At 30.6% G+C, this 23,554-nt stretch overlaps 1 protein-coding gene across 1 annotated transcript; it reads right to left on the minus strand.

The window, feature by feature from the left end:
• Positions 1 to 5,249: 5,249 nt before the first annotated feature.
• LOC132302773 (small ribosomal subunit protein bS16m/bS16c) lies at positions 5,250 to 8,314 on the minus strand. The gene is made up of 3 exons (XM_059799709.1): positions 8,073 to 8,314; positions 7,618 to 7,663; positions 5,250 to 5,707 (listed from the first exon to the last, which is right to left on the minus strand). The coding sequence occupies exons 1-3, from the start codon at positions 8,203 to 8,205 to the stop codon at positions 5,524 to 5,526; spliced, it is 363 nt and encodes a 120-aa protein (XP_059655692.1). The 5' UTR covers positions 8,206 to 8,314; the 3' UTR covers positions 5,250 to 5,523.
• Positions 8,315 to 23,554: the final 15,240 nt, after the last annotated feature.

Genomic DNA, 23,554 nt, shown 5'->3' on the forward strand with positions numbered 1-23,554 from the left:
CTCCGAATCCGACGAAACTACTAGGTTTTGTCGGGGACAACGCCGTGAACATAACCCCCATGAAAGCCCCATCAAAATAATAACTTGACCTCAAAACCAAACTCAAGAAATGGTCAAAACTGAATTCTAGTAAGGGGGAAAGGTAGAGCACGGCGAGGGGAACAACAAACGTTAAGGCCGAAAACTTTCCATCAAGGAAAAGTGAACCAAAAGAGGAGAGAGAAGATGGCAGCACCCCTTAGGCTGCCATGGGAGCTCCAAGTCATGCATGAAGAGGGGAGAAGATGAAAAATGAAATATCTCACCCCCCTTTTATAGAAATCTCAAAAAGTGCCCTGAACGGGCCCCGCCGGGTCTGAAAAAGTAAAATTTGAGCAGACGTGCTCAAATGGCAAAACTTTGTGAACAAAAAAGATTTAAAATGATAAAATATGAACAATGGAAGAAACGGTGTCGAAAATCGAGTCCCGAGCAGAAAGTTATGCCTAAAACAAGTTTGGCCCAAACCAAGGCCAGAAACCCTGAAACTGGAAAATATCGACCACGAGGAAATTCCAAGAGTACAAAACTCGACGAAATGTGAAAATGAATCCCGTACGAGGATCCAGACTCAAAACAAGACATTTTGCAATAACTTTCATTAATTGCACAATGGCCCCTCCAAAAAGTGAAAACTGTACTTTATGGCCCATAATGAAAATATCTTCCAAAAATATTTTCTTAAAAATCCCTGAAATAAAATATCTTCAAAAGATATTTACGAAAAACACCCCAAGAAAAGAAAATAATTTCAAAGAACTTTGCATCTATGCCCCTATGGACACCGGGAGCAACAAGAGTACTTTCTTGCAAAAGTAAAGATACGTATTTCGTGGAAACTACTCAAGATGGAGATACATGAAGTCAAAAACCAACTCCGAACACAAGAAGTGTGGTTACGCCAACAAAGTGTCAAACGGGGAAAAGACAAAATAGGGAAAAGGCCAAAATAGGGAAAATGATGAAAAGTGAATAGTGTCGAAAAACGAAAAATGTGAAAACGACTCAGTTCTCAAAGGAAGTTGTTAATCCACAAAAAAGAGTCTCGGAAATCACTCCAGAGCACTCGAGACGACATTAAGCGAAGAGGAACTGAACTCAAAAAGGAAAGATAACGGAAAAAAATATCCGTGAAAATCCGGGTCATTACAGACAAGTTGGAGCAGCTGCCCCACTGAACTTTTAATTTATTTAATTTTATATGAAAATATTTTTATATTTGTATAATTGCCCCCACTAAAATTTGACATTGTACATATATATAACCAAATGACCATTCATGGTATTACACTAAAAAAAAAAGAAAAAAAAAAGAATATAATCTTTCTAAAAAATATGATAAAATTTGACATTGCACACACACACACACACACACACATAACCAATTGACCATTCATGGTATTACCAAAAAAAAAAAAAAAAAAAAAAAAAAAAAGGAGGAAGAAGAAGGAATATAATCTTTCCAAAAAATATGATATTTTTTTTCCACTTTATCAAAATATTATATTCTTTTTCACTTTTTCCAAAAATACAAGATATTCTTTAACACTTTTGACTTTATCACAAATAAATGCTTTGTTTCCATCACATTTTCAGTTTTCAACATTTCTTTTTCGGCGAGTTTTTAACATTTCAAAAATTCACAAAATTCAAACAAATACTGCAGTGCAGATACAGGTAATCTGATATATATATTTTTATCATCTAAATTTACGATTACTATGCCGTGAATATTTTGAAAACTCGATTGCGCAATCGAATGGAAGACCAATGGATGAATGATTTGATGGTTGTGTATATTGAGAGAGACATTTTTAATATTATTGACAATTATGTTATTATTCAATGTTTTCAGAATATGAAAAATATTCTAAAATATTTAGTACTGTTTAATTTTTAAATATATTATTTTGGTTCAAATTATATATATATATATAAATATATATACACACACACACATATATATTATTGTTGTTAAAAATTACCCTCACTGAAGGAAATTCTTGACTATGCCATTGTAAGTGTCAACGAATTTAAATCTCCGATATTTTAGAATTGAATTCTAAAATGCTTCCAAAATATTTCTAAGACATTTCCATACAGTACTAGATTACTTTAGAGAGTTCTAACTTATACCGTACAAATCTATTCTAACACTTTCACAAAACAAAACGTGACATATATAGAATACTTCGTCTTAAACTTAGGTTAGAAGCAGTGCTGAACTGGCCGAAGTCCAAACCCATTCTACGACTACCATTACTACCCATTCCCAGCCGCCAAATGAATTTGGTATTTTTTTCAATTGTTTTTGTAGTTAAAAAATAATAATAATAATAATAATAATAATAATAATAAATTTGAAAATTCAAATGTTCACCAAAACAAAACAAGTTAGTGTTTCCATTATTATTATTTTTTTTAATGATGAAAAAAAAATCAATTTATTTATAAGAATATATATCTATATATATAGTGCATGAATGTCTGACTTATGAGTATAGTTCACTCTATCATTTGGTTCATAATTTTTTTTCAAGGGTCCGATATCGTTACATTTCTCCATGAATCGTTTGATTCGGTCGATTTATATCAATATTCATCCAAATCCGTTACACTACAATCGCAACCGATACTGCGACTCCAAACCATGAGATTCCATTCCTTTCACAAATTTGCATAAAATGTCCTCACCTTTCTGTTGAGCAGTTCATTTGACCCCCACAACTTTGATTCAATGATAACTCAACAAACGTTATTTTTTTAAAAAAATAAATAAATAAATAAAAATTAATGGATTGATTACCCTGCATTTACCTTCTTAAAATAACAATAATAATTTATCAACTTCGTGTGCATATGATATGATGCTCATTTGTACCAGAAAAAATATAATCAAGGTACCACAACACTTAAAAATGCTTAGCAGTTATTAAGGGAAACTATTTTCTTAGAATAAACCCATCATCATTATTATTAATTACTAATTTCATACAATACAATACCTTGCTTTTCTGCCATTTTCCCAAACACGCCCTTAAAAAATGTGTCCAGTTGTCCACTCATGGCCCAGAACACTCTCTTCGGATTTTAAGCCGAGCTGGAACAAGGACTTCAAATTATATGTCGTATCTAGGCCCATCATATAATAATACTTTTCTATTGGGCCTAGCTTGAAAAAATGAAAATATGGCCCGGTCACAATTGAAGTCCACTTCCTAGTATTGTGAGGGTTTACATGTTAGAAACATGCTGCATCTACTTCTGCAGACGTAAAATATTTTTTAGAAAATATTTTTTTTTTTATTTTTGGTGTTTGATTGTCGTAAAATATTTACGAACAAAAAAAATATTAAAATTTAACAAAAATAATTTATCCATAAATTTTCGGTAAGTTAATTTACATACCCCCGGATGGATTCGACCTCAACTTTGACGTAGACGTTTACCAAACTCTGACAAAGTAAAAACAGAAAAAGAAAAATAAATTTTTAAAAAGAATATTTTACATCTAAACAAACGGAGTAATCAAGTTTTTTTTGCCCTTTAAAATTACTTTAATAATGGTATCCATTTTGTTGCAAAGATGTTGATAAGATTTTTAATAGGTTGCAAAGTTTATATCAATTTTTATTTAGTTGATTGAATCTGATTGGTAATTCAGGATTTTGATTTTGACTTTTTAATTTCTTACAACTTGTGGAAGGATAGAAAAGGAAGGAAAAAAATTGGAAGGAAAGAAAAGGAAAATGGATTCAAGACTTTTCCTTTGTTTTGGTAGATTGAATATAGTGAGGCAAAGTAGGGAGAAAAAACACGCTTTTCCTCCTAGCTCAATATCTCTTCTTTTGAGTACAATAAGAAAACATACTGGATCTTACCATACAAATTGTTATTTCTGTTTCAATAAAACACATTTGCATATCTTCACATAAATTAGCACATCTATATACAAATTTAGTGTAAATAAATTTTGTATATGAGCATAATTTAGTGTGTGAATTTTTTATTTACCGTAAATAATTTGGGAAGAACCAAAACCAGATGATTTATTGAGGTTGGATTACAAAATTTAAAAGACATATTTTTTTTTATTTATTGAAGTTGGATTCCAAAATTAAGAAACAAATATATCACTACGTATTATTTTGATTACAATTAATTCATGTAAACATAAATTTCTAAATTTTATGGAAGAATCGACGGGTGAAAATTTTGGTTGATTTAATGCGGCTCAGAACAGGTATACATTCTATGTATCTAGGGACTGAACTTGGATATTATACGAGGAATAGAACAATTATTACAATTGTTTTAAGTATTATAATTCTTGATGATATATTTGATGAGAACTAAGAAGCACAACTGAAGTTTGAGGTTACAGATTTTTTCAATGCATGATTATGATAACAATTCGAGTATTCTAGTATTGGATTCTAAAATTCTCCAAAAATATTTTTAAGATATATTTATACAGTACTAAATTATTTTAGATAATTTAAGTTACACTGTACATATCTATACAACTCTTTAACTTTGTAACGAAGTTTAGAATATTCTGACCGCCCATGTCATAAAACGTGACATGTAGAATATTTTGTCTTAAACTAGGTTAGAAGTAGTGTTCTATAGGCCTTGGGTCACTGGCTTGTGGATTGGTAACAATTGGCCTTGGGTCACTGGCTTGTGGATTGGTAACAATTATGTTACCTTGCGACGTACTAATTAGAAAAAATTTAGTTAAAATTTTAAAATAAATTTCATCTAATTTCAAATCTAAGCAATTCAATAATGCCAAAAATAGAAACTATTCACATTTCACATTTCACATTTCTCTCATTGAATCAAGCTGCTCTTAATCTGGCTCAATGGACGGCTAAAATTAGATTTTCTGGTTCTTTTTCAACCGGTAAAATCCTGCCTCTTTCAGTGACGAAGCATTGGAGCTAGTGTCACCAGGATTGCTGCTTTGTAAACACACAAAAGTTTACATGGTCCAGGATTGTATGGTCCGGTCAATGGTCCGATCAATCACAACCCGACATGCAAACAAAGTGTGTCTCCATAATTACTGCTTTGTCAATTGTCCGTGCCATCAAACTACCTGTAAATTTCAAGGGAAGGACTAAGTGGTCTAAAATAAATTTCGGCTTCTATAGTTATTTCAAGAATTTCACCAAGGTCATTTCTGGATGCGTGGGTGACCTGAATAGATAAAAATTGGTTTTAGGGTTTATATATGCTAAAACAAATATAAAATGAAGTTCTTTCGGCAATAAGACAATGTAGCAGAACATACATCTCAATAGAAGTTGCTTTGTTGCTCAAGATTGGGGGTTATTCACGAGCTACACAACTTCAAAGTTCAAACAACTTTTCAATGATCTGACTAGACCAATCCTAGCAACACTAATCTAAGAAAGCAGAGATGTATAAGCTTCATGAGGTTGCACTATCTTCATCATCACCTTCAGAGTCCTTTGATTAGTCAGTGTTGTCTGACTTCTCGTATGTCAAATAGCGTCCAGTCATAGGATCTATTGGACGGGTGTCTCTTGGCCCTCCTTTGCGTCCCATTGCCAGCATCGGTGGCGGGGGTAGCAACCCTGCTCTGAAAAGTAGGCGTTGGACAGGGTCAGAAGGCTGGGCACCAACTGATAACCAGTATCTGCAGAAAAAGGGAAAACATCATACCGGAATTATGTACATAGGGATCTTTTGACCATTTAATTTAGTACACAATTCGAGGAAATCTATTCAGAAAGACTAATATAAGCACAAAGAATAAGTATATCAAATATAATATATACCACACCCCCAAAAAAAAATAAAGTTCGCATTTTTCCATTTGTTTGACTGATGTATTGTGATACTTGTAATCAGACATGTATAAGAAAACCTTTATATTCAACACAAGTACATAAAGAACATAGAATACATAATTAAGTTCATAATGAACATAGAACATATGATCATTTCCTATGAGAGTCGATTAGGCTACCTTATATTTCCACCAATTAGTTATGATTTTAATAGCTACCTCACCCTAAAAAGGGAAAACAACTTTTGAAGTAATCAAAGTTTTGCTTGAAGTTAAATACAACTGAGATCTAGGTATTAGTCTCCATTGGTATCGTGAATGAATTTGTTACAAAGTACAAGTACAAAAACGGTGGAACGTTTTCAAGAGCTAGGTTTATTCTCTAAGAGTGATAAGTTGATTCTGTAATGCCTTGTGCATGTTTCACAACATGGTGGGGAATCTAATATGATACCCAAATATATATATTTATAATAAAAACAATAATAAAAACAAAATTGACAGCATAGGATGTTTATATAGTTTCTGTTTGATTTAGTCATCCAAGTAAATATTAGGCTGAACTTTTGGACCACATAATTTCCTGTACGAGAAAGACTTGGGAGAGATGCAAGAAATGGAAACAAGACATGAGTCCATCCATTTCTACTCTATAGTATCTATGCCAACAAAATTCGGGGTGTTTCCTATCAGCTCCACCGTAAATGGCAGACTGAACCAATCGGTGAACACTACATGCATGTTTCCCTCAAAATACTTATCCTCTCTGCAGAAGGGGTTTCCTGGTCATCGTTATGCACCCCTTTCACAAAATCCTTTATAAAAAATGCAAGACAGTGCAAATGAAGCACAAATTGAGAAACAAAGCTTTAGTTTCCAAGCAAATCTCTGAATTTAAGGTGTGCCTTGAAGGGCCAAAAAGCCTTAAGGAGAGAAGTAATATCTGGAGTAACAAATTTTAAAATGTGAGAACAGAAGAAAATAAAATTACAGAAGAAGAAACCATGAGGCTAAGACTTCATCCTTCAGAATCCATGAAAAAAGAAAAGTAGACATCATTGAGAATTCTAAGAAGCAGAAGGAACTCGTGAAGTGATTGCAATTGAGAAAGATAAAGATTTCAAAAACAGGCTGCTTATGGAAAGAACAATTAATTCAGCAGTGGTGGCAGAACTAACACTTGAAAATCCAAAAAATTACTTGAATTGGGAATTAGATTAAACAGGTAGAGGACTGAAACACGATGTTTCTACTTCTACTTCTGGGAGAGGTGCATTTCCTAACCTTTTCAATCGTGGGATTTGGAAAACCAACAGCTCAAAGATTTCACCAATTACAGACCAACTATCAAGTGGACAACAACCAATCTCAAAAATCAAACAGGGGCATTCAACCCTTCAAACAATTTATATTGCGACCAACCTAAATTGCACTATAATTGATAATTTCATGAGAAATCCTCAATGTTCATTCCCACATCTTCATAAACATACTGGATATAAGGTTCTTCTTTCTCTTAATCGATAATATCTGGGGAAAATAAAAAAATAAAAAACTCTTTTATTATACATTACTGTTATTCTGATTTATCAAAATGAAGAAAGTGTTCCTCTTTCTCTTACCACTTGTCCTTCTTTACTTTAGATTAACTAAAGCTTGCCGGTTAAAGACAACAATAAGAACATCCAATCCAATATTTCACTAATAATTTGGAAAATAAATGAAGTTGGAAAGAAAATAACATCAAAATCACTTACTTCACTCTGTCAAATTTAAGACCCATTCGTTTACCACCATCTTGACCTGTATAAACCAAACACATTCAAGACAATTTTAGTAAAAATCAATAACCCTCTGTAGATTTTCTGATAAAACTGATCGCATGATAACAACATATTGGGACTTTTACAATTTATGCAGTTTAATTTGAAAAAATAGTTATCCCCTCAACTAATCCACTGATTAATATTAGAACTTTTTTCTCCAAACAATAATAACTTAACATTTGAAACATTTCGTTCTCTTTTTTTTTTTTTTTGTTTTTTTCTTTTCAACATTTTCTCAGCAACCAAGCAAATCATAGAAGGGGAAAAAAAGACCGTGATAGAACCTAAGAAAATGGATTGTAACACCCCAAAACTCGTAGCGAAAATTTAATTTTCTTTTCTTTTCTAAGCAACCAAACAGACGGAGAGAGAAAAACCGAGAGTACCCGGTAATGGGTTGTAGTAACCCAAAACTTCCAAGTGCTTGCCGTCTCTGGGAGATCTGCTATCGGCGGCCATAACTCGATAAAACGGCCTGTTTCTGCATCCGAACCTCGCTAATCTGATTCTCACCGCCATTTTTTTCTCTGGTTTTTCGCGCTTCGAGAATGAAACTAGACGCCGCAAACTCACACTGCTCTGGGTGAATACAGATCGTTTTTTTGGAGAGACGATGGCAAAGTGGTAATTACCAGAGAAGCCTAATGAATGTCAAACTGTAAAATTCCCTTTTTCTTATTTTGATTTTTTATTTATTTATTTATTTTTTGAAATAAACCTATTCCAAAAAGTAAACAGGTAGAGTTCAAATTTATTTTAGAATTTGATTTGTGATTTTATTGTGAATTAGGTGTTTGTTTATTTGACTATTTTGTATATTTTAAAAATAATTTTTTGATATAGAAAATATCATAAAAATTATTTTATGATAGTAAAATTTATAATTATAGAATTCAAATTGTAAAATTTGAACTCTACCTGTTTACCTTTATAAAAAATAGTAAAATTTATAATTATAGAATTCAAATTGTATAACTTAATAGCTTGAATTCAATTTTACTAAGTATATATTTTCGTTTGGGACATTTCTATTGTCAAATAATTTAAATTAGAAGTTAGAATTTTTAACCATGAAAAAATGACTTCTTTCTCTTGAATAAGATTCTTAATTTACATAATTCATTTAAAACTTTTTATAATTGTATTTTGATTTTTTTTATTAAGTTTAAATTTGAAAGAGATAACCAAAACATATAGAGTAGTTGAAAAATCCTCTCATTAAGAAGTATATTGAGTGCAGAAGAATATATATATATATATATATATATATATATATATATAATAAAAATATATTAGTAGATAAAAGCATATTAGAGATAGAGAGTGAAATCTAGTGTAAATGTTTATTTTTTTCTTTTCCTTAAATTGACAATTTGTTTAATTTACTAAAATAGGAAACACAAATGCATAAAAGAATAAAATAATATATATTAAAATAGAGAACATTAATGTCTTTTTAGTAATAGTCTGGTCAAATATTAAAATCTCTAATTTTAATTCAATTTTCATACTTATTTAGGTTCATTTGTTTCACGTAAAATATTTTTTTGATTTTTACTTTTTTAATATTGGACAAAAATCTAAGTCGCGTCTATAAAATATATATATATATATATATATATATATATATATATATATTTTTTTTTTACATCCAAACAATTATTTGTTCACATTAATGGAACGAGATCGTTTGTTAAGTAAACGAGCCAAGATTGTTAAGTTTGTAACCGGACTCAATTACATTATGAAAAAAAAAAAAAAATTGAAGTCTATTTAACTAAATGATCTAAGGCCCCAAGTCATAATTCAATCCCAGCCATTGGATTAGTCATATACATATTAAAGGTTAGATAAGAAAATCCTAACAGCCGCCACAAGAAGACCAATGTTATTTAACTTAATAACTCAGAATTCAATTTCACTAAGAATGTATTTTCGTTTGGACCCTTTCTATCGTCAATTAATTTAAATTAGAAGTTATAATTTTAATTTTAATTAAAAGTTATAATTTTTTATCAAGAGAGAATAACTTCTTTCTCATAAATAAGAATGTTAATTTACATAATTCACTTAAAATCTTTTACAATTGTATTTCGATTTATTTTTTTTATTAAGTTTAAATTTAAAAGAGATAAAGTAGTTAAAAAAATACTTTCTTGAAAAATATATAGAGTGTAGAAGAGAATATATATATATATATATATATATATATATATATATATATATATATATAAAATATTAGTAGAGAAAAACAAATTAAAGATAGAGAGTGAAATCTAGTGCAATTGTTTCTTTTTTTTTTTTTTTTTTTTTTTTCCTTCAATCGACGATAAGAAATACAAACATATATTAAAATAGAGAATATTCGTATCTTTTTAGTTATTCACAGATCAAATGTGTAACAATGCTCATTTATTATCATGCTTATTTCAGATAAAATAATTTTTTCAATTTTATTTTTTTTTTGCATTCGGCAAAAGTCTAAGTGAGTCTGTGAGGTAAATATTTTACAACCAAATACCAAAAAATAATAAAATATATTTTTACATACAAACAAACGAGCCTTAATAAACAAGCTAAGCCAAACTCCCCGAGGTTATTTGTCAAGTACATTAGTCGAGCCAACCCCAATTCATGATTTAATCTAGGGAGATTTACATATAAGTGGTAGTAGCAAAGGTATATTACCCGTAGTTTGCATATTTACAAATACATGAACCAACACCCTTTATTAAGCTAGAATTATATTTTCGCCCCTAAAGTTTGTTTTATGCACAATCTACCCAAAGAAACCCTTGTACAAGTTCTAGAATTTTGTCAAATATCACTTAGGAATTGTTACATCACACAAGATTTAGGAGATACAACTCGTAACCTACAACAAAGAATAGAAGAACTTAGATCTAGAATTATTCGAATACAGAATATTTTAGAAGTTAGACGGCAACTATTTTAGTTTATGAATAGAGTAGACTTTCATAGCTTAGATAATTCTATAAAAAGATTAGGAGAAAATCTTGATTATATTAAAGAACAAGTAGTACAGAATTCTAGTCCAAATAATTTAAATAATAAAATAATATTAGTCGCCATTAAAGATATAAACAGCGATATTAAAAGTATTTCTGAAAATCAAAAAATAATTATAGACTATTTAAAATCGCTTAAAATCAATATTCAAAAGCTATTACAATAGTTTTATGAGCACTAATAATCCTGATTATCTAACAACTTTAGCCGAACTTTATAAAATTGATAAGGAACCTATAGGATTTATAAGTTTTAAAATAGACGTACAATCAACTAATATACATATTAGACAAAATAACTTTTTAATCCAGTTATTACTCTAGTTGTCTGAAAAAGTTAATAAACTTGAAGAAAAATTAGAAGTAATATAAGAAAGTATTCCCAGAGAATCTTCCAGAGAATTATCCGAATTATCAAATAAAATAAAAAATATGAAGTTATCAACTACTAATCAGTTCTCGCCTGTGACCACCAAGTGTGTAAACTTATTGTAGCCTTATAAACAAATACCAAAATGGCCATTATCCTTAGAAAAGACAAAGAAATAATGAGAGTAGAAGATTTATATGACAATGAACATGATGCTAAAAACTATATCGAACAATAAATGAAGAAGGTAAAAAATAAAATTAACCTTTATTTCAATAATTTACTAGACTTCCAGAGCAAAATATATAATCATTTTAGCCAGGGGAAAGTAAGTGTAGTTAACAATCAAGTTATTTTAGACCTTCTAACACCTGAAACATGTCAAGAATTAAATGATAATAATTTAGAACTCATGCATTTAGGTGTCATAATGATAGGATTAGTAGGATTAAATATAGCCAAAATAGGAACTAGAGCACTTGTTTATATTTATAATGATCGATGGAATAACCATCAACAAGCACAAATAGCCAGCGCTAAAATAGATTTAGCAGACAACGTAACAATCGTAGGATGTATCCCCAATTATACTATGACTACTAGAGAATTCAGTAAACATATAAAGATAACTATATCTACTAAAGAATATAACATGACAGGACAGTTTGAAAACTTATTAGTCAATACTTTATTTATGTGAAAAGCAGTTAATCAATATAATCTACAATTTAAAGCTCAATTTAGTGAAATCGTTAAACCCTTCAATAGCAAATATGTCCAGATAATAGAAGTTAGAAAAGTAAGCAGTATTACCCATGAAGGAACAGAATGGCACTTACCTAACCTTACTACTATAACTAAAAAGATTCCAGAAAGTAATATGATATATACAAAAAATAGCGGAGAAGCTAGTGTAAGGTTTAGTAATTACAAAAGACAAGATAATTTAGTAGATGATACCCAAGAAGACTTTTTAACTACACTAATAGAAATAAAATCCCCCGAAGAAATAAATGTACTTTATGATCGATTAGAAGTGAAATTTTGGATAAAATAATGTATGATTTTGATAATCTTGAATTTGAGGATTTGAAAGAAAAATATCCTGACCCAAATTATCAACTCATAGAAAGTATTTATTTAGGAGAAGGAAATAACGAAGATATTAAGAGAAATATATTAAAAGTAGGGTTTGAATCATTTTACACAAAATAAGAATTAAATGTCGTAGTCGTAGAACAGGTAGAACATAGAGAAAGAAAAGAACCAAAAGGATTTACCTCCCAACCTACAGGATCTGTAGATCAAGAAATGCATAATGCAACTAGTAGCACTAATAAAACAAATGATGAGTATCTTGCAGGCCAAAGATTACAACCTACACAAGAAACATATGTTGAAAATAGAAATATACTAGACATGTACACGTGGACACCACATCGTAGACGATACAATAATATCCCAGCACACGATGCCGATGCCGAAACTATATTAGATATATCACGACACGATCCCTAAGATTAGTCAAGAGTAATCGATGATTGGGAACAAGACTGTATTAGAACAGCTATATTAACTCGGTTCGATAATAGAATACAAGCATTAACTTATTGTGAAACTCTATTAAGAGGGACAATTCAAAATTGGTGGCAATCTTATAAAGTTACTTATGTTAAGGATTACAACATCTTAAAAGATAATTTTACAATCCAATAGTTTACCAGCCTAATCAAAAGGGTATTACTAGGTGAAGACAGATTATTAGAAGAAACTCAAATCAAGCAAAATGAAGCCTTACGTAATCTAGAGTTATTACAAATTTGTGATTTTAGATATATAAGAGATTATACAAATAAGTTTTTTGAATATTTTGCCGCCACAGGAAAAATCGGAGACCTAACCTTATTAGATAGATATCTTCAAAAATAACCAGAAAGCGTAGGAACTAAAATTTGGGAAAAATGGTTAGAGAACCCTCGAAGAGATAAATTAACTATAGGTGATAGAGTTAACCATGTCTATGACATGTTAAAAAAGGAATGCAGACAACGTAGAGAGTCTAAACAAATTAAGAAACAATTTTACGATGTATGTAAACAATTAGACTTTCCACCACAATATGGTTGCATGCCTCAGAAAACCTATAAAACAAATAAACCAAGAAAATATAAATTAAGAAAAAGTAAAACTTATAAAAATTATAATAACAAAAAAACCATATTTTAAAAATTTTAAAAGCAACCCCAGACCATTTAGAAAGCGTCCTTGGTAAAAAATGAAAAATAACTAAAGATAAAAAGGATAATAAAGATAATAAAGACAGTAAAGTTGATACACTACCCACAAAGGAACGAAATTGCAAATGCTTCATCTGTGGAGATCCAAGTCATATAAGACCAAATTGCCCTTATAGATATAAACAAATCTTATTAAGCAAATACAAGAGAAAATCAACATACTTGAAGATATTGAAGAACAAATAGAAGAATTATATGAGTTAGAAAGCGTGTAATGACCCGGTCATTTCCTTCCTTTCCTTTTTCCTTAGAATTTTACAGATGAATTTTTTTTTTTGGTTGAAATTTCTTTTCTGAGTTTGGTTTCTTGTCACTTAATGTCATCTCAAGTGTTTGGAAATGGTTTATGAGATTCTTTCCTCTGGATTGACAACTTCCTTTAAGGACCGAGTTATTTCCACATTTTTCGTTTTTCGACACTATTCACTTTTTGTTATTTTTCCTATTTTGTCTTTTCCCTGTTTGTCACTTTGTTGGCATAGCCTCATTCTTTGTGCTCGGATTTGATTCCGGCTTTGTATGCATCCATGATATTTTACTTCCATGATATTTATGTTTTTACTTTTGTAGAAAAGCATACTAAATGTTTACTTTTCTTGTAAAGGGTATGAATGCATAGTTTCTTTGGAAATATTCTTAACTTGTGGGGTTTTAGTGTAATTAAATAAAATAATTATTTTTCATCTTAGGGACCATTTTGTAATTTAATTTAGAAGATATTTTGGAAAAATGACCTTTTTATAATTTTTGAAAAGTGTGACAAACGTCACACTCCTATGGAACCACTTGTTGACATTTTGGTGAAACCACTTGGAAGCTTAATCTCTTGACACATGGAGGGTGGAGATTCACCCATTTATTAGCCTAGGATTGGACCACTTGTTGGTTTGGATGGTTGACAAGTGTAGGCTATGGATTTAGTGTAGGCTATAGATTTAGTATAATGACAAGTGTAAGGTTCATTTTAGGTCTTGCACTATGTGTGTGTGAAGACCATGGTGTAGACTCATATAGTGAGTGGAGGAATGCTAAATCCTCCACTCACCACATTTTAATTAATTTTCCTCACCACTTTATTCTCAAACCTTAACCTAGCCTCCATGGAAGGAAAAGCTTGACTCAAGGCTTTGACTTTATTTTTGGCCTCCTTCCACTCACCTTAGACCATAAAGCTTGAAATACTTTTTGTTCCCCTCATCCTCCTCTACATAACCCTTGAAGGGTTTGCCATTTTGTGCTGATTTGCCTTGGATTCAAGAGGAAGAATCCTCTTGTGAGGTAGGGGGTGTCTTAAGTTTATATTAATGTTATATTGATTGTTTTATAAGTATATACAACTTGTGAGCATGCCTTTGTTCAAGATTTAGAATTTAATTTAATTATTTTCTATGTTTAAGATTTAATTCTCATGATGGTAGGCACCTTGGAATTAAATTATGGTATGCTAGTAAATTAGGCCTTTGGTATGTTTATCAACACATATTAAATTGGGAGCATTTGAATAAGAATTGCAAATTTTATTTAATATTTATCTTTTATGAAAGTTTAATTCACATAGTTGTATCAAACATGAAATCAACTTATAATGTGATTTTAAAGTTGGCCTTGGTGAGTTCTTTAACATATATTAAATTGAGGATATTTGGAGTTGTTTAAAAATCTAAAGATTTTTAATTGATTAGCTTAATTAATTTTATTTTAAGTGTTGTAGTCACTTAAATTGATTTTGGGTAGAATATATGTGAATACCATGTTCTATTCTTTTACATATATTAATTTGAGCCTAATTAGGATTTATTTGAAATTTTCTTGTTAAGGTGATAATCTCATGAAATGTAGTGCAATAATTTACCTTGTGAGTATATTACTAATTAGACGTAGAATTAGTACTCGGGGTATCTTATAATGGTAATTGGACTTAGCATGATATGTGATATCATTGTCTTGAATAACTTATTTAAATATATCTTGTGTAGGTATATAGCTTGTTAGAATATTACAATTGTTTACCTTGAAAGCTTGTTGCTAAATTGAAACTTATTTAGTACTTGTGGCTCAGAAGGGTAATGTGGTTCAATTGTTGTAAAATATTCTTACTTTGTGTATAAATTGCATATTGAAGACATGACATGCCATATGCTATTTAGACTTTGATTCTAGGACATGGTTTGTGTGGACTCAACCTTATTTGTGCATGTGGTAACTTGCATTTGATTTTGTATAAGTTTTGAACTTATTGATTTTGGAAAGCTTGTGAGGACATAAATTAAGTGATAGCTAGGGTTTGGCTCTAATACGGAGACAAGAGTCTTCTAAGTCATAAGTGCGCACTAGGTGGTACCTTGTGGGTCGTAATTACCCGAAAATACTTGTTTGATTTCGCATTTAATTTCAAGTTGTTAATCATGGATTACTTGTAGTTTGAGAATTGATGCTTACTTTGGGTTTTTGAATCCTATTTAATATACTTAAACTTGTATATTTGCTCCGTGAGTTTAATTGCATTTAGTATACTTGTGTCATGTATACTTGTCTTATGCGTATTTTGTTTAGCTTAGTATACTTGTATTTGTATACTTGATTTATGAGTACTTTTTATATATCGAATACTTGTGCATGTATGTTTAATATTGCTTATCTTGTTAAATATGATTTAGGGTACTTGAACATGTATGCTTGTATATCGTATATCATGTTTTAATATTGACTTGCATACTTGAGCATGTATACTTGTATGCCGTGGTTCAATTCAATTGCATAAGTAGCTTAAGATGATCCTTGAGTCTCACTTATGACATAGACGTTAAGTAGCATGATCCTTTGAATTACTTCATGTCAAAGTAATAACCTTATAAAAAGTTAGGTCGATGCATGCTCATTCTCTACGAGTAAGCTTGTTTACTCACTCTGAAGTTACCGGGTTATTTTCAGGTACGGATACGTTGGTTCAAGGTGCGCATCATTCCTTGGATGACTTGTTGCTTTTAAGTTTACATTTCATGCAAATGTTAGCATGAAATGTCATTTTACAGTTTTATATATCAAAACTTATATCATTGATTCCAAATATGTAACGTGTACCTAAGTACACTTTTTGGATGCTTATTTTGTATATATGACATGAGGCTAAAGGCCATTAATCTAAAGTTTACAAATATGTTTTTAAAACTTGAGATTTTAGCTCTTGGTACTATTCATCGACTTTTTTTTTGAAAAATGTGTCGACCGATCCGAAACTTTCGGGGGTCTTGTGAGTGTATTTTAAGATTGTATTTTCAATTTAGGCAACTTAAAAACCTCCCAAAGCCTCATTTCCTTTCCTTGGGCAGCAGTTCGGAAAGTTTTTAAACTTCTTGACCTGATTTTCTTGGGGGTATTCTGGGCATTTTATAATGCATTTTCCTTGTTTTCATCCGCGTTATCAGGTATAAAACTTGATTTGGGGAGGGGGGGTTTCTTCTTTGTATTTTTTCAGAAAAATTCGTTTGATGGCTCGTTTTTTCTCTCAGTTGCGGACAGATCCTGTAGCATCTTTTTGACCCTCATGACCTCTTCTGATTTAGGGGCATTTTAGGTGTTTCACAGTGAGTTTTTCTCATTTCCTTTTATATGGTCGGGTACAAAACTCAATTTTAGGGGGGGTTTCTTTTTCGTGTTTTTCCAGAAAAAGTTGTTTCGGACCTCGTTTCGGCTCTCAGTTCTGGCTGGAACTTTTTTTCCCCAACCATGTCATGGTGCTCGTGGGGTGCTCGTCTCGACGTCGTAACGTCGACTTTTGTTTTCACTCGTTCTCCTTCGTTCGAACTCCAAATGGAGTGAAATTTTTTTTGAACTTGACTAATTTTTCGCTATGTTTCCAACGGTGTGCTTGGTTGTAGCCGAATTTTCCTGAATAATTACCAGTTTACCCTTTTAGCCTTAAGTGCTCATTTTTCTTCGTCATGCCATTTCTCCTTCGTTTAAACTCCAAATGATGCGATTCTTGAGTCCATCTTGATTAGTTTTTTGTTTTCTTTCCAGCGGTATGCTCGGTGGCACCTGAATCCATAGTTTCAAAAATGACTATTTTGCCCTTGGGGCTATTTTTGCTCATTTTTTCTTGTTTTCCACTTCCGTTATTTTTTTTTATAGTTCCGTGACTTCATGGGAAGTCATGGATATGTTTCGGGAATGATATACATTCTAGGGACGTCATTTCCATGTAAAATGACTATTAGCCCCTGGGGGCTTAATTGTTATTTTTTCAATCTTTTACTTTCGCGTCAGTTCTCATTGAATTCCACGATCTCATGGAAGGTCATCAAAGTGTTTTAGAGGTGTGTTGTGCCTTGGGAGACTATTGTCTTTTTCTTGCTTCTGCATTCTGGATTCGTTATCGAATCTACGTTCAGTTCATCATAGGACGCGCTGGCCTAAAAACCAGGGTCGTCACAAAGCGTTTATGATTAGAATGATGATAATGAAAGCATATATAATATAGAAAGCATTGATAATGATCTCGATTATAATGAAGATTTGAACAAGGACTTCATTCTATAAAAGATTTTATTTGTACAATAAGCAATCCCTCATGTCATTATGATTTCGTTAATTTTCATTTCATAACCTATAACTGTAAACAATGTAACTATTCTATTAAGGAAGGATATTATTGTAAAGATCATTGTAAAAATCTATTATGTCACGAATGTTATAATAAATACGAAAATAAGATAGAAAATACTTTAGTCGAATCCATAAATTCAATATATAAACCATCTAATCTAATCCAATTTCAGGTAACATTGGAATTTAAAGAAAAAGTAGTCCAAACTTTAGCTATGTTAGATACTGGAGCATCTAAAAGCATAATTCAAAAACATTTAGTACCAGAAGAAGCATTAATAAAATTAAATTATAATGTTAATATGAATTAATATAATAATGAAAAACTACCAATAACTCATTGTGTTCAAAATATGCTTATATTAATTAATAATGAAAATTTGTTTTACCACAAACCTATGTAGTTAATAATATCCCCAGTACTTATGATTCTATTTTAGGATTAAATTTTATAAATTCACTTATTGGAGGATTCATGAATACTCCTACGGGGTTACAGTTTTTTAAAAAAGGAACATTTATTCTATCTAATCCTCCTTGTATTCTTCAAAAAGACAAAGGAGCCATTACTTATGTTAATACTTTACCTATGACTGAAGAAACTACAGAAAATCTATTTGATGTAACTGAATTTATAGAGGATGTTTCTGAAGCGTTAATGTTTCTTAGTCATTTAGATGAACCAAAGATTTTCCTTAACAATAAAGTAATATTAAAAAACTCCAAATTAAACATTGATAATCTTATACGATTAGCTGAAACTACTGAGATTCTAGGAGAAGATCCCCAGAAGCACTGGTATAAAAATAAAATTGAAACAAAATTAAATATAATAAATCATTTTATAACTATAAAAACACAAGATAATTCTCATACCCTAGACGATCAAGAAGAATTTCAAAAACAAATCAAAAAACTTTTAGTACTAAAAGTAATTAAAAAAAAAAGTAATAGTAGACATAGGAGTCCAGCTTTTATGGTTAGACATCATGCTGAAATAAAGAGAGAAAAGGCTCGTATGGTTATAAATTTAAAAAGATTAAATGATAATACTTAAGATGATAGTTATAAAATTCCTAATAAAGATGTTTTAATAAATCGAATACAAGATAGAAAATGGTTTTCTAAATTTGACTGTAAATCAAGATTTTGGCAAATCCATATAGCTGATGAATCCATCGAATGGACTGCCTTTATATGCCCTGAAGGACATTATGAATGGTTTGTTATGCCTTTTGGATTAAAAAATGCACCATTGGAGTTCTAACGTAAAATGGATACCATATTCAATAAACATTCAAAATTCTGTTGTGTTTACATAGATGATATTTTAGTTTTCAGTCAAACTAAAGAAGAACATAGAAAACATCTTGAATTTATATTCAATGAATTTATAACACAAGGACTCATTATAAGTAGTAAAAAGATGATATTAGAAAAACAAGACATTAAATTTTTAGGCTTATACATAAATATGGAAAAATTGAATTACAATCACATATTGTTTAGAAGATTTTAGATTTTCCTGATAAATTAGAATAAACCAAGTTACTACAAGCATTTTTAGGATTATTAAATTATGGTCGCAATTTTATTCCTAAATTAGAACAATTAGTAGGACTCTTGTATTCAAAATTAGGAAAATATGGTCAAAAATATTTTAATCTTCAAGATATCGAATTAGTTAAGAAAATTAAAGCTTTAGTCACTCAGTTAGAACCTTTACAACTCCCACTTGAAAATAGTTACAAAATAATTCGAACAGATGCATCAGCTCAAGGATGGGCATGTTTACTTCTTCAAAGGCCTATAAAATAATCTTCTTGAGACGAATAACAAATTTGTCGCCATACTAGTGGAACTTTTAATAAAGCACAATCTACTTTACCCTCAATAGATCTAGAAATTTAAGGAGTAACCAATTCTATTGAAAAATTTCAGGTATTTCTTGATAAAGAATTTCTTATAAGAACAGATTGTGATAACATAGTTAAATTTGCAAACAAAACAAAGCAATAGAGGATGTCTACAAAAAGATGGATTTCTTTATTGACTGCATTACTAGAAGAGGTTTTAAACCTATATTTGAACATGTCAAAGGAAAAGAAAATTATTTAGCAGATATTCTATCTCGTTTACTAATTGATTGCTAAATTTTGTGGGAATGGAAACAAAGAGTAACAACAGCTATAGCCTTATTCAAGGCACCTCTAATCCTCTTTTGATTATTCAAAATCCAGCTCAACAGTTCCACGCTAGACATAATCTTTTTTCGATTAAAAACTTATTTTAGATAATATTTGATTTTGTCGAAACAACCCCGATAGAACCCTCGTCAGAAATCTAAATACTTTAAGTGAATATTTTGTAGCATCTAATAAAGCTTATAAGACTCTGCAACAGGAACATGAGACACTTATATCTCATTTTAAAAAGTTGAATTTAGCTTATCAAAAATTTACAACAAACCCCACAGAGCTAACCATTTCTGAGCAAAGGACTAATGAAGATGAAAATCTTCAGAAGGTTCAATTTCTGCAGGTACAAACCAAATATACCAGGTTATTAACCCTTTGTTCTCCAATATATTGAGAAATCCTAAGACAACAAGTCGAGCTCTTTCCTGAAGACATCAAAGAACTTATCCTTGAAGAAATTAAGTCAGATTAGTTCAAAGAATGGGTTGATATCCAAAATTACCTCAGAAACAATAGGCCACCCACAGGAACCCGATATCATTTTTTTTTTTTTTTAAGATTTATACAAACAGGCAATCTCGTACCTATGGGAATTATCTTATTAGAAGTAGACATTATCTTTTTCTACCCTTTTTAAATAACCAGAAAAACCCTTTTTTTTACAAGAACTACCACTTGTTACCTAAGTAAACTATTAAAATTAGGAATGATCTATAGTGTCACCATACCAAAAGATATGCCATTAGAATATCTTGATTCTTTAGGTAATTTTTCTAACCATTTAAACCTAGCCATTGCCTTTGAACAAAAACTAACCTAAAATTTCATGCCTGAAAGTCCAATTCTCCTTCAAATTCATAGTACTCCTCTAGAATGGGTCAAAGATGGAGCTATAATTCTTGGACAACATCGAATTTACATTCATTCTGATCCAACCGAAGTCAAGGTTCTGACAAGGCATGTCGGTTTTGTAAATAACTTTTGCAATGATATGGAACCAACTACCTTTAACCATTTGATGTACTATAAAGCTTATCACTAGGTTAACCCAAGCTACAACCCTGGTTTCAGACTCTATGACCATAATATAAACATGAAAATTTTCATCAAAGATAGAATTCCCTATGTCATTAGATCTCCCCCAGAAATTGAGATATCTCTAGAAGTTGAAGAAATTATAAATGAGGAAAAGATGTTACTTGAACAGTTTAAACTCGACTACAGAATTGAAGGAACCAGCTTACCAGATAGTACTGATGAATATTTGGCCCACAAGCATGAAAGAGAAAGAAATGACAGCCTAGATAGCACTACCGACAGAAATTTGTCTAATATGCTAGAATTCTAAAAATCTCCAAGAAAAAGCCGATTCTCCACAGTATAAAGATAAAGGCTGCTTCAGCATCCAAGAAAAATTAGATTCTCAACAGTGCATAGATAAAGCAGATCCACCGAAAGTAGATTCCCAACAGTAAAAGTTGATAAGACTCTCCAAAAGTAGACATCAATAGTTCAGCAATAATTCATGCCATCTTATCTCTAAAGCATCTTGCATCTCAATCGTCTATGTAGCATCTTCAATCTCAGCCGAAGATTCATCTCCCTTATTTCCTATAAAATGAGCCTCTCTGCTTAAGCAAAGATCATCGAGTTTTTAGAGCAACCAAGCTAAAAGTCATGTAGCATCCTAGCCCTCTGCCATAGTTTTCCAGTGTGTTTTTGTGATTTATTTCAGTACATATCCCTTTGTACAATAGTGTGTGATTTCTTTCAGATCTCTTTCTGTAAAATATTATGTGAGAGTGTATCCATGTATAAATAGTGTGTATCTATGTATATATTTATTATGAAATAAATCATCCAGTTTGCTCTTATTCAAAATTTCCTTATCCCTATTTAGTATTTCAAGTACTTTCGGGCAAAAGATTTCGGTCGACAAAAAGATCAAATATATAGATTTTATTTAGTCAGATAGTGTAAATCCTAGAATTTTCTTGAATCCAACCAGTACAAGCAGCCTTAGTTTTAATTTAACAATTTCTTCTGTGAGTTGACTCAAACTGTTGGCTTGTTGGCCCGTTCTTGCCGGTGTTCAAGAGTTTTAATAGGCGTTATCAGAGTGTTATCAGGTTCGACAGTCATTTCTGTGATTTAATTGTTAATTTTATCTCTATGTTATTTGCATGGTTTTATCGTTTGGATCCAACTCAATTTTTGGTATCAGAGCTTATACCGTTTCGTTAAATTTAATTTATATATAAGATCTTTTGTCTAAAGAAGTCTCTAAGTCCATATTAATCTACTGTGAACTTTTAGTTTATTGTTAACTAGTTGTTCAAGTATCTTTTGCAAATTTTTTTCAAACTCTAAGGTTATTACAACATAATAGCATTGTTGTGGGTCTTTACTAATAATATAGTTTGTTGTGTGGTATAAAGCATAAATCGAAGTTCATTTTAGAGAAATATTTTGGTGGCCCATCCAATTATTGAAACTTTAAGACTTTGTCCCATTATATTGTAGTATTTGGGCCTTAAGCCCATGTATTGGTAGTTTACCCTTTAATCTAAACCATTAGATTAGTCATACATATTTTATAAGTTAGATAAGAAAACCCTAACCTCCAATAAATTTCATTGTATAATTTTTTATCAAAGAACCTCCCTCAACTATCTAGGGGCAAAAGAGTTGATATTTGGACCAAAATGCCCTTTTATTTAAATCTTAATTTTCCTAAACTTCAAAAATTTATCGCATAAACCGTACATTTAAAAATTATAAATAATATATACACGAAAAGTTTATAAAATAAAGATTCCAGAAATATAAGATTTGTACAACAAACCTTCATAACCAGAGAGAAATAAACAATCTAAAAATCTACTCCTAACAATCTTATTTTATTTTTAAAAACTCTGAGATATGCCAAAAAAAAAAAAAAAAAATCAGAATTATTCATTTACATATGGATCTGAATATATAAAAAATTTAACCTCAATAGAGGTCGATTTCTTGAGATATCATATTTTGCGTTAAAGTATTTTAATTCTTTTATAGACTCGCTATTTAAAAAAAAAAAATTGAATATTCAGTCTCTATTTGGGCTAATTTTTTTATATGTTATGCTCCATATGAAAAATGAATAATTCTGAAAATTTTCATACAAATAACCCGAGTATTTTATAAAAAATAAAATAAAATAAGATTGTGGTAGCATATTTTTAGATTGTCTATTTTTCTCTGGTTATGAAGTTTTATTAAACAAATATTATATTTTTGGAATCCTTATTTTATAAGCTTTTCGTGCATATCTTATTTGCAATATTTGGATGTACGGTTTGTAAGATATGAATTTTTAAAGTTCAGAAA

This window comes from Cornus florida, unplaced genomic scaffold, assembly GCF_030987335.1.
Source record: "Cornus florida cultivar Cherokee Brave unplaced genomic scaffold, ASM3098733v1 CherokeeBrave_3.0.0_Hap2_Chr04, whole genome shotgun sequence".
Classification (NCBI taxonomy): domain Eukaryota; kingdom Viridiplantae; phylum Streptophyta; class Magnoliopsida; order Cornales; family Cornaceae; genus Cornus; species Cornus florida.

Excerpts from the sequence above, each read along its gene's own strand:
- LOC132302773 (XM_059799709.1), bottom strand. The coding sequence starts at position 8,205 with ATGGCGGTGAGAATCAGATTAGCGAGGTTCGGATGCAGAAACAGGCCG. Across the intron at positions 7,664-8,072 it reads TTACTACAACCCATTACCGG|GTCAAGATGGTGGTAAACGA; the intron begins GTACTCTCGGTT and ends TGGTTTATACAG. Across the intron at positions 5,708-7,617 it reads CTTAAATTTGACAGAGTGAA|ATACTGGTTATCAGTTGGTG; the intron begins GTAAGTGATTTT and ends CTTTTTCTGCAG.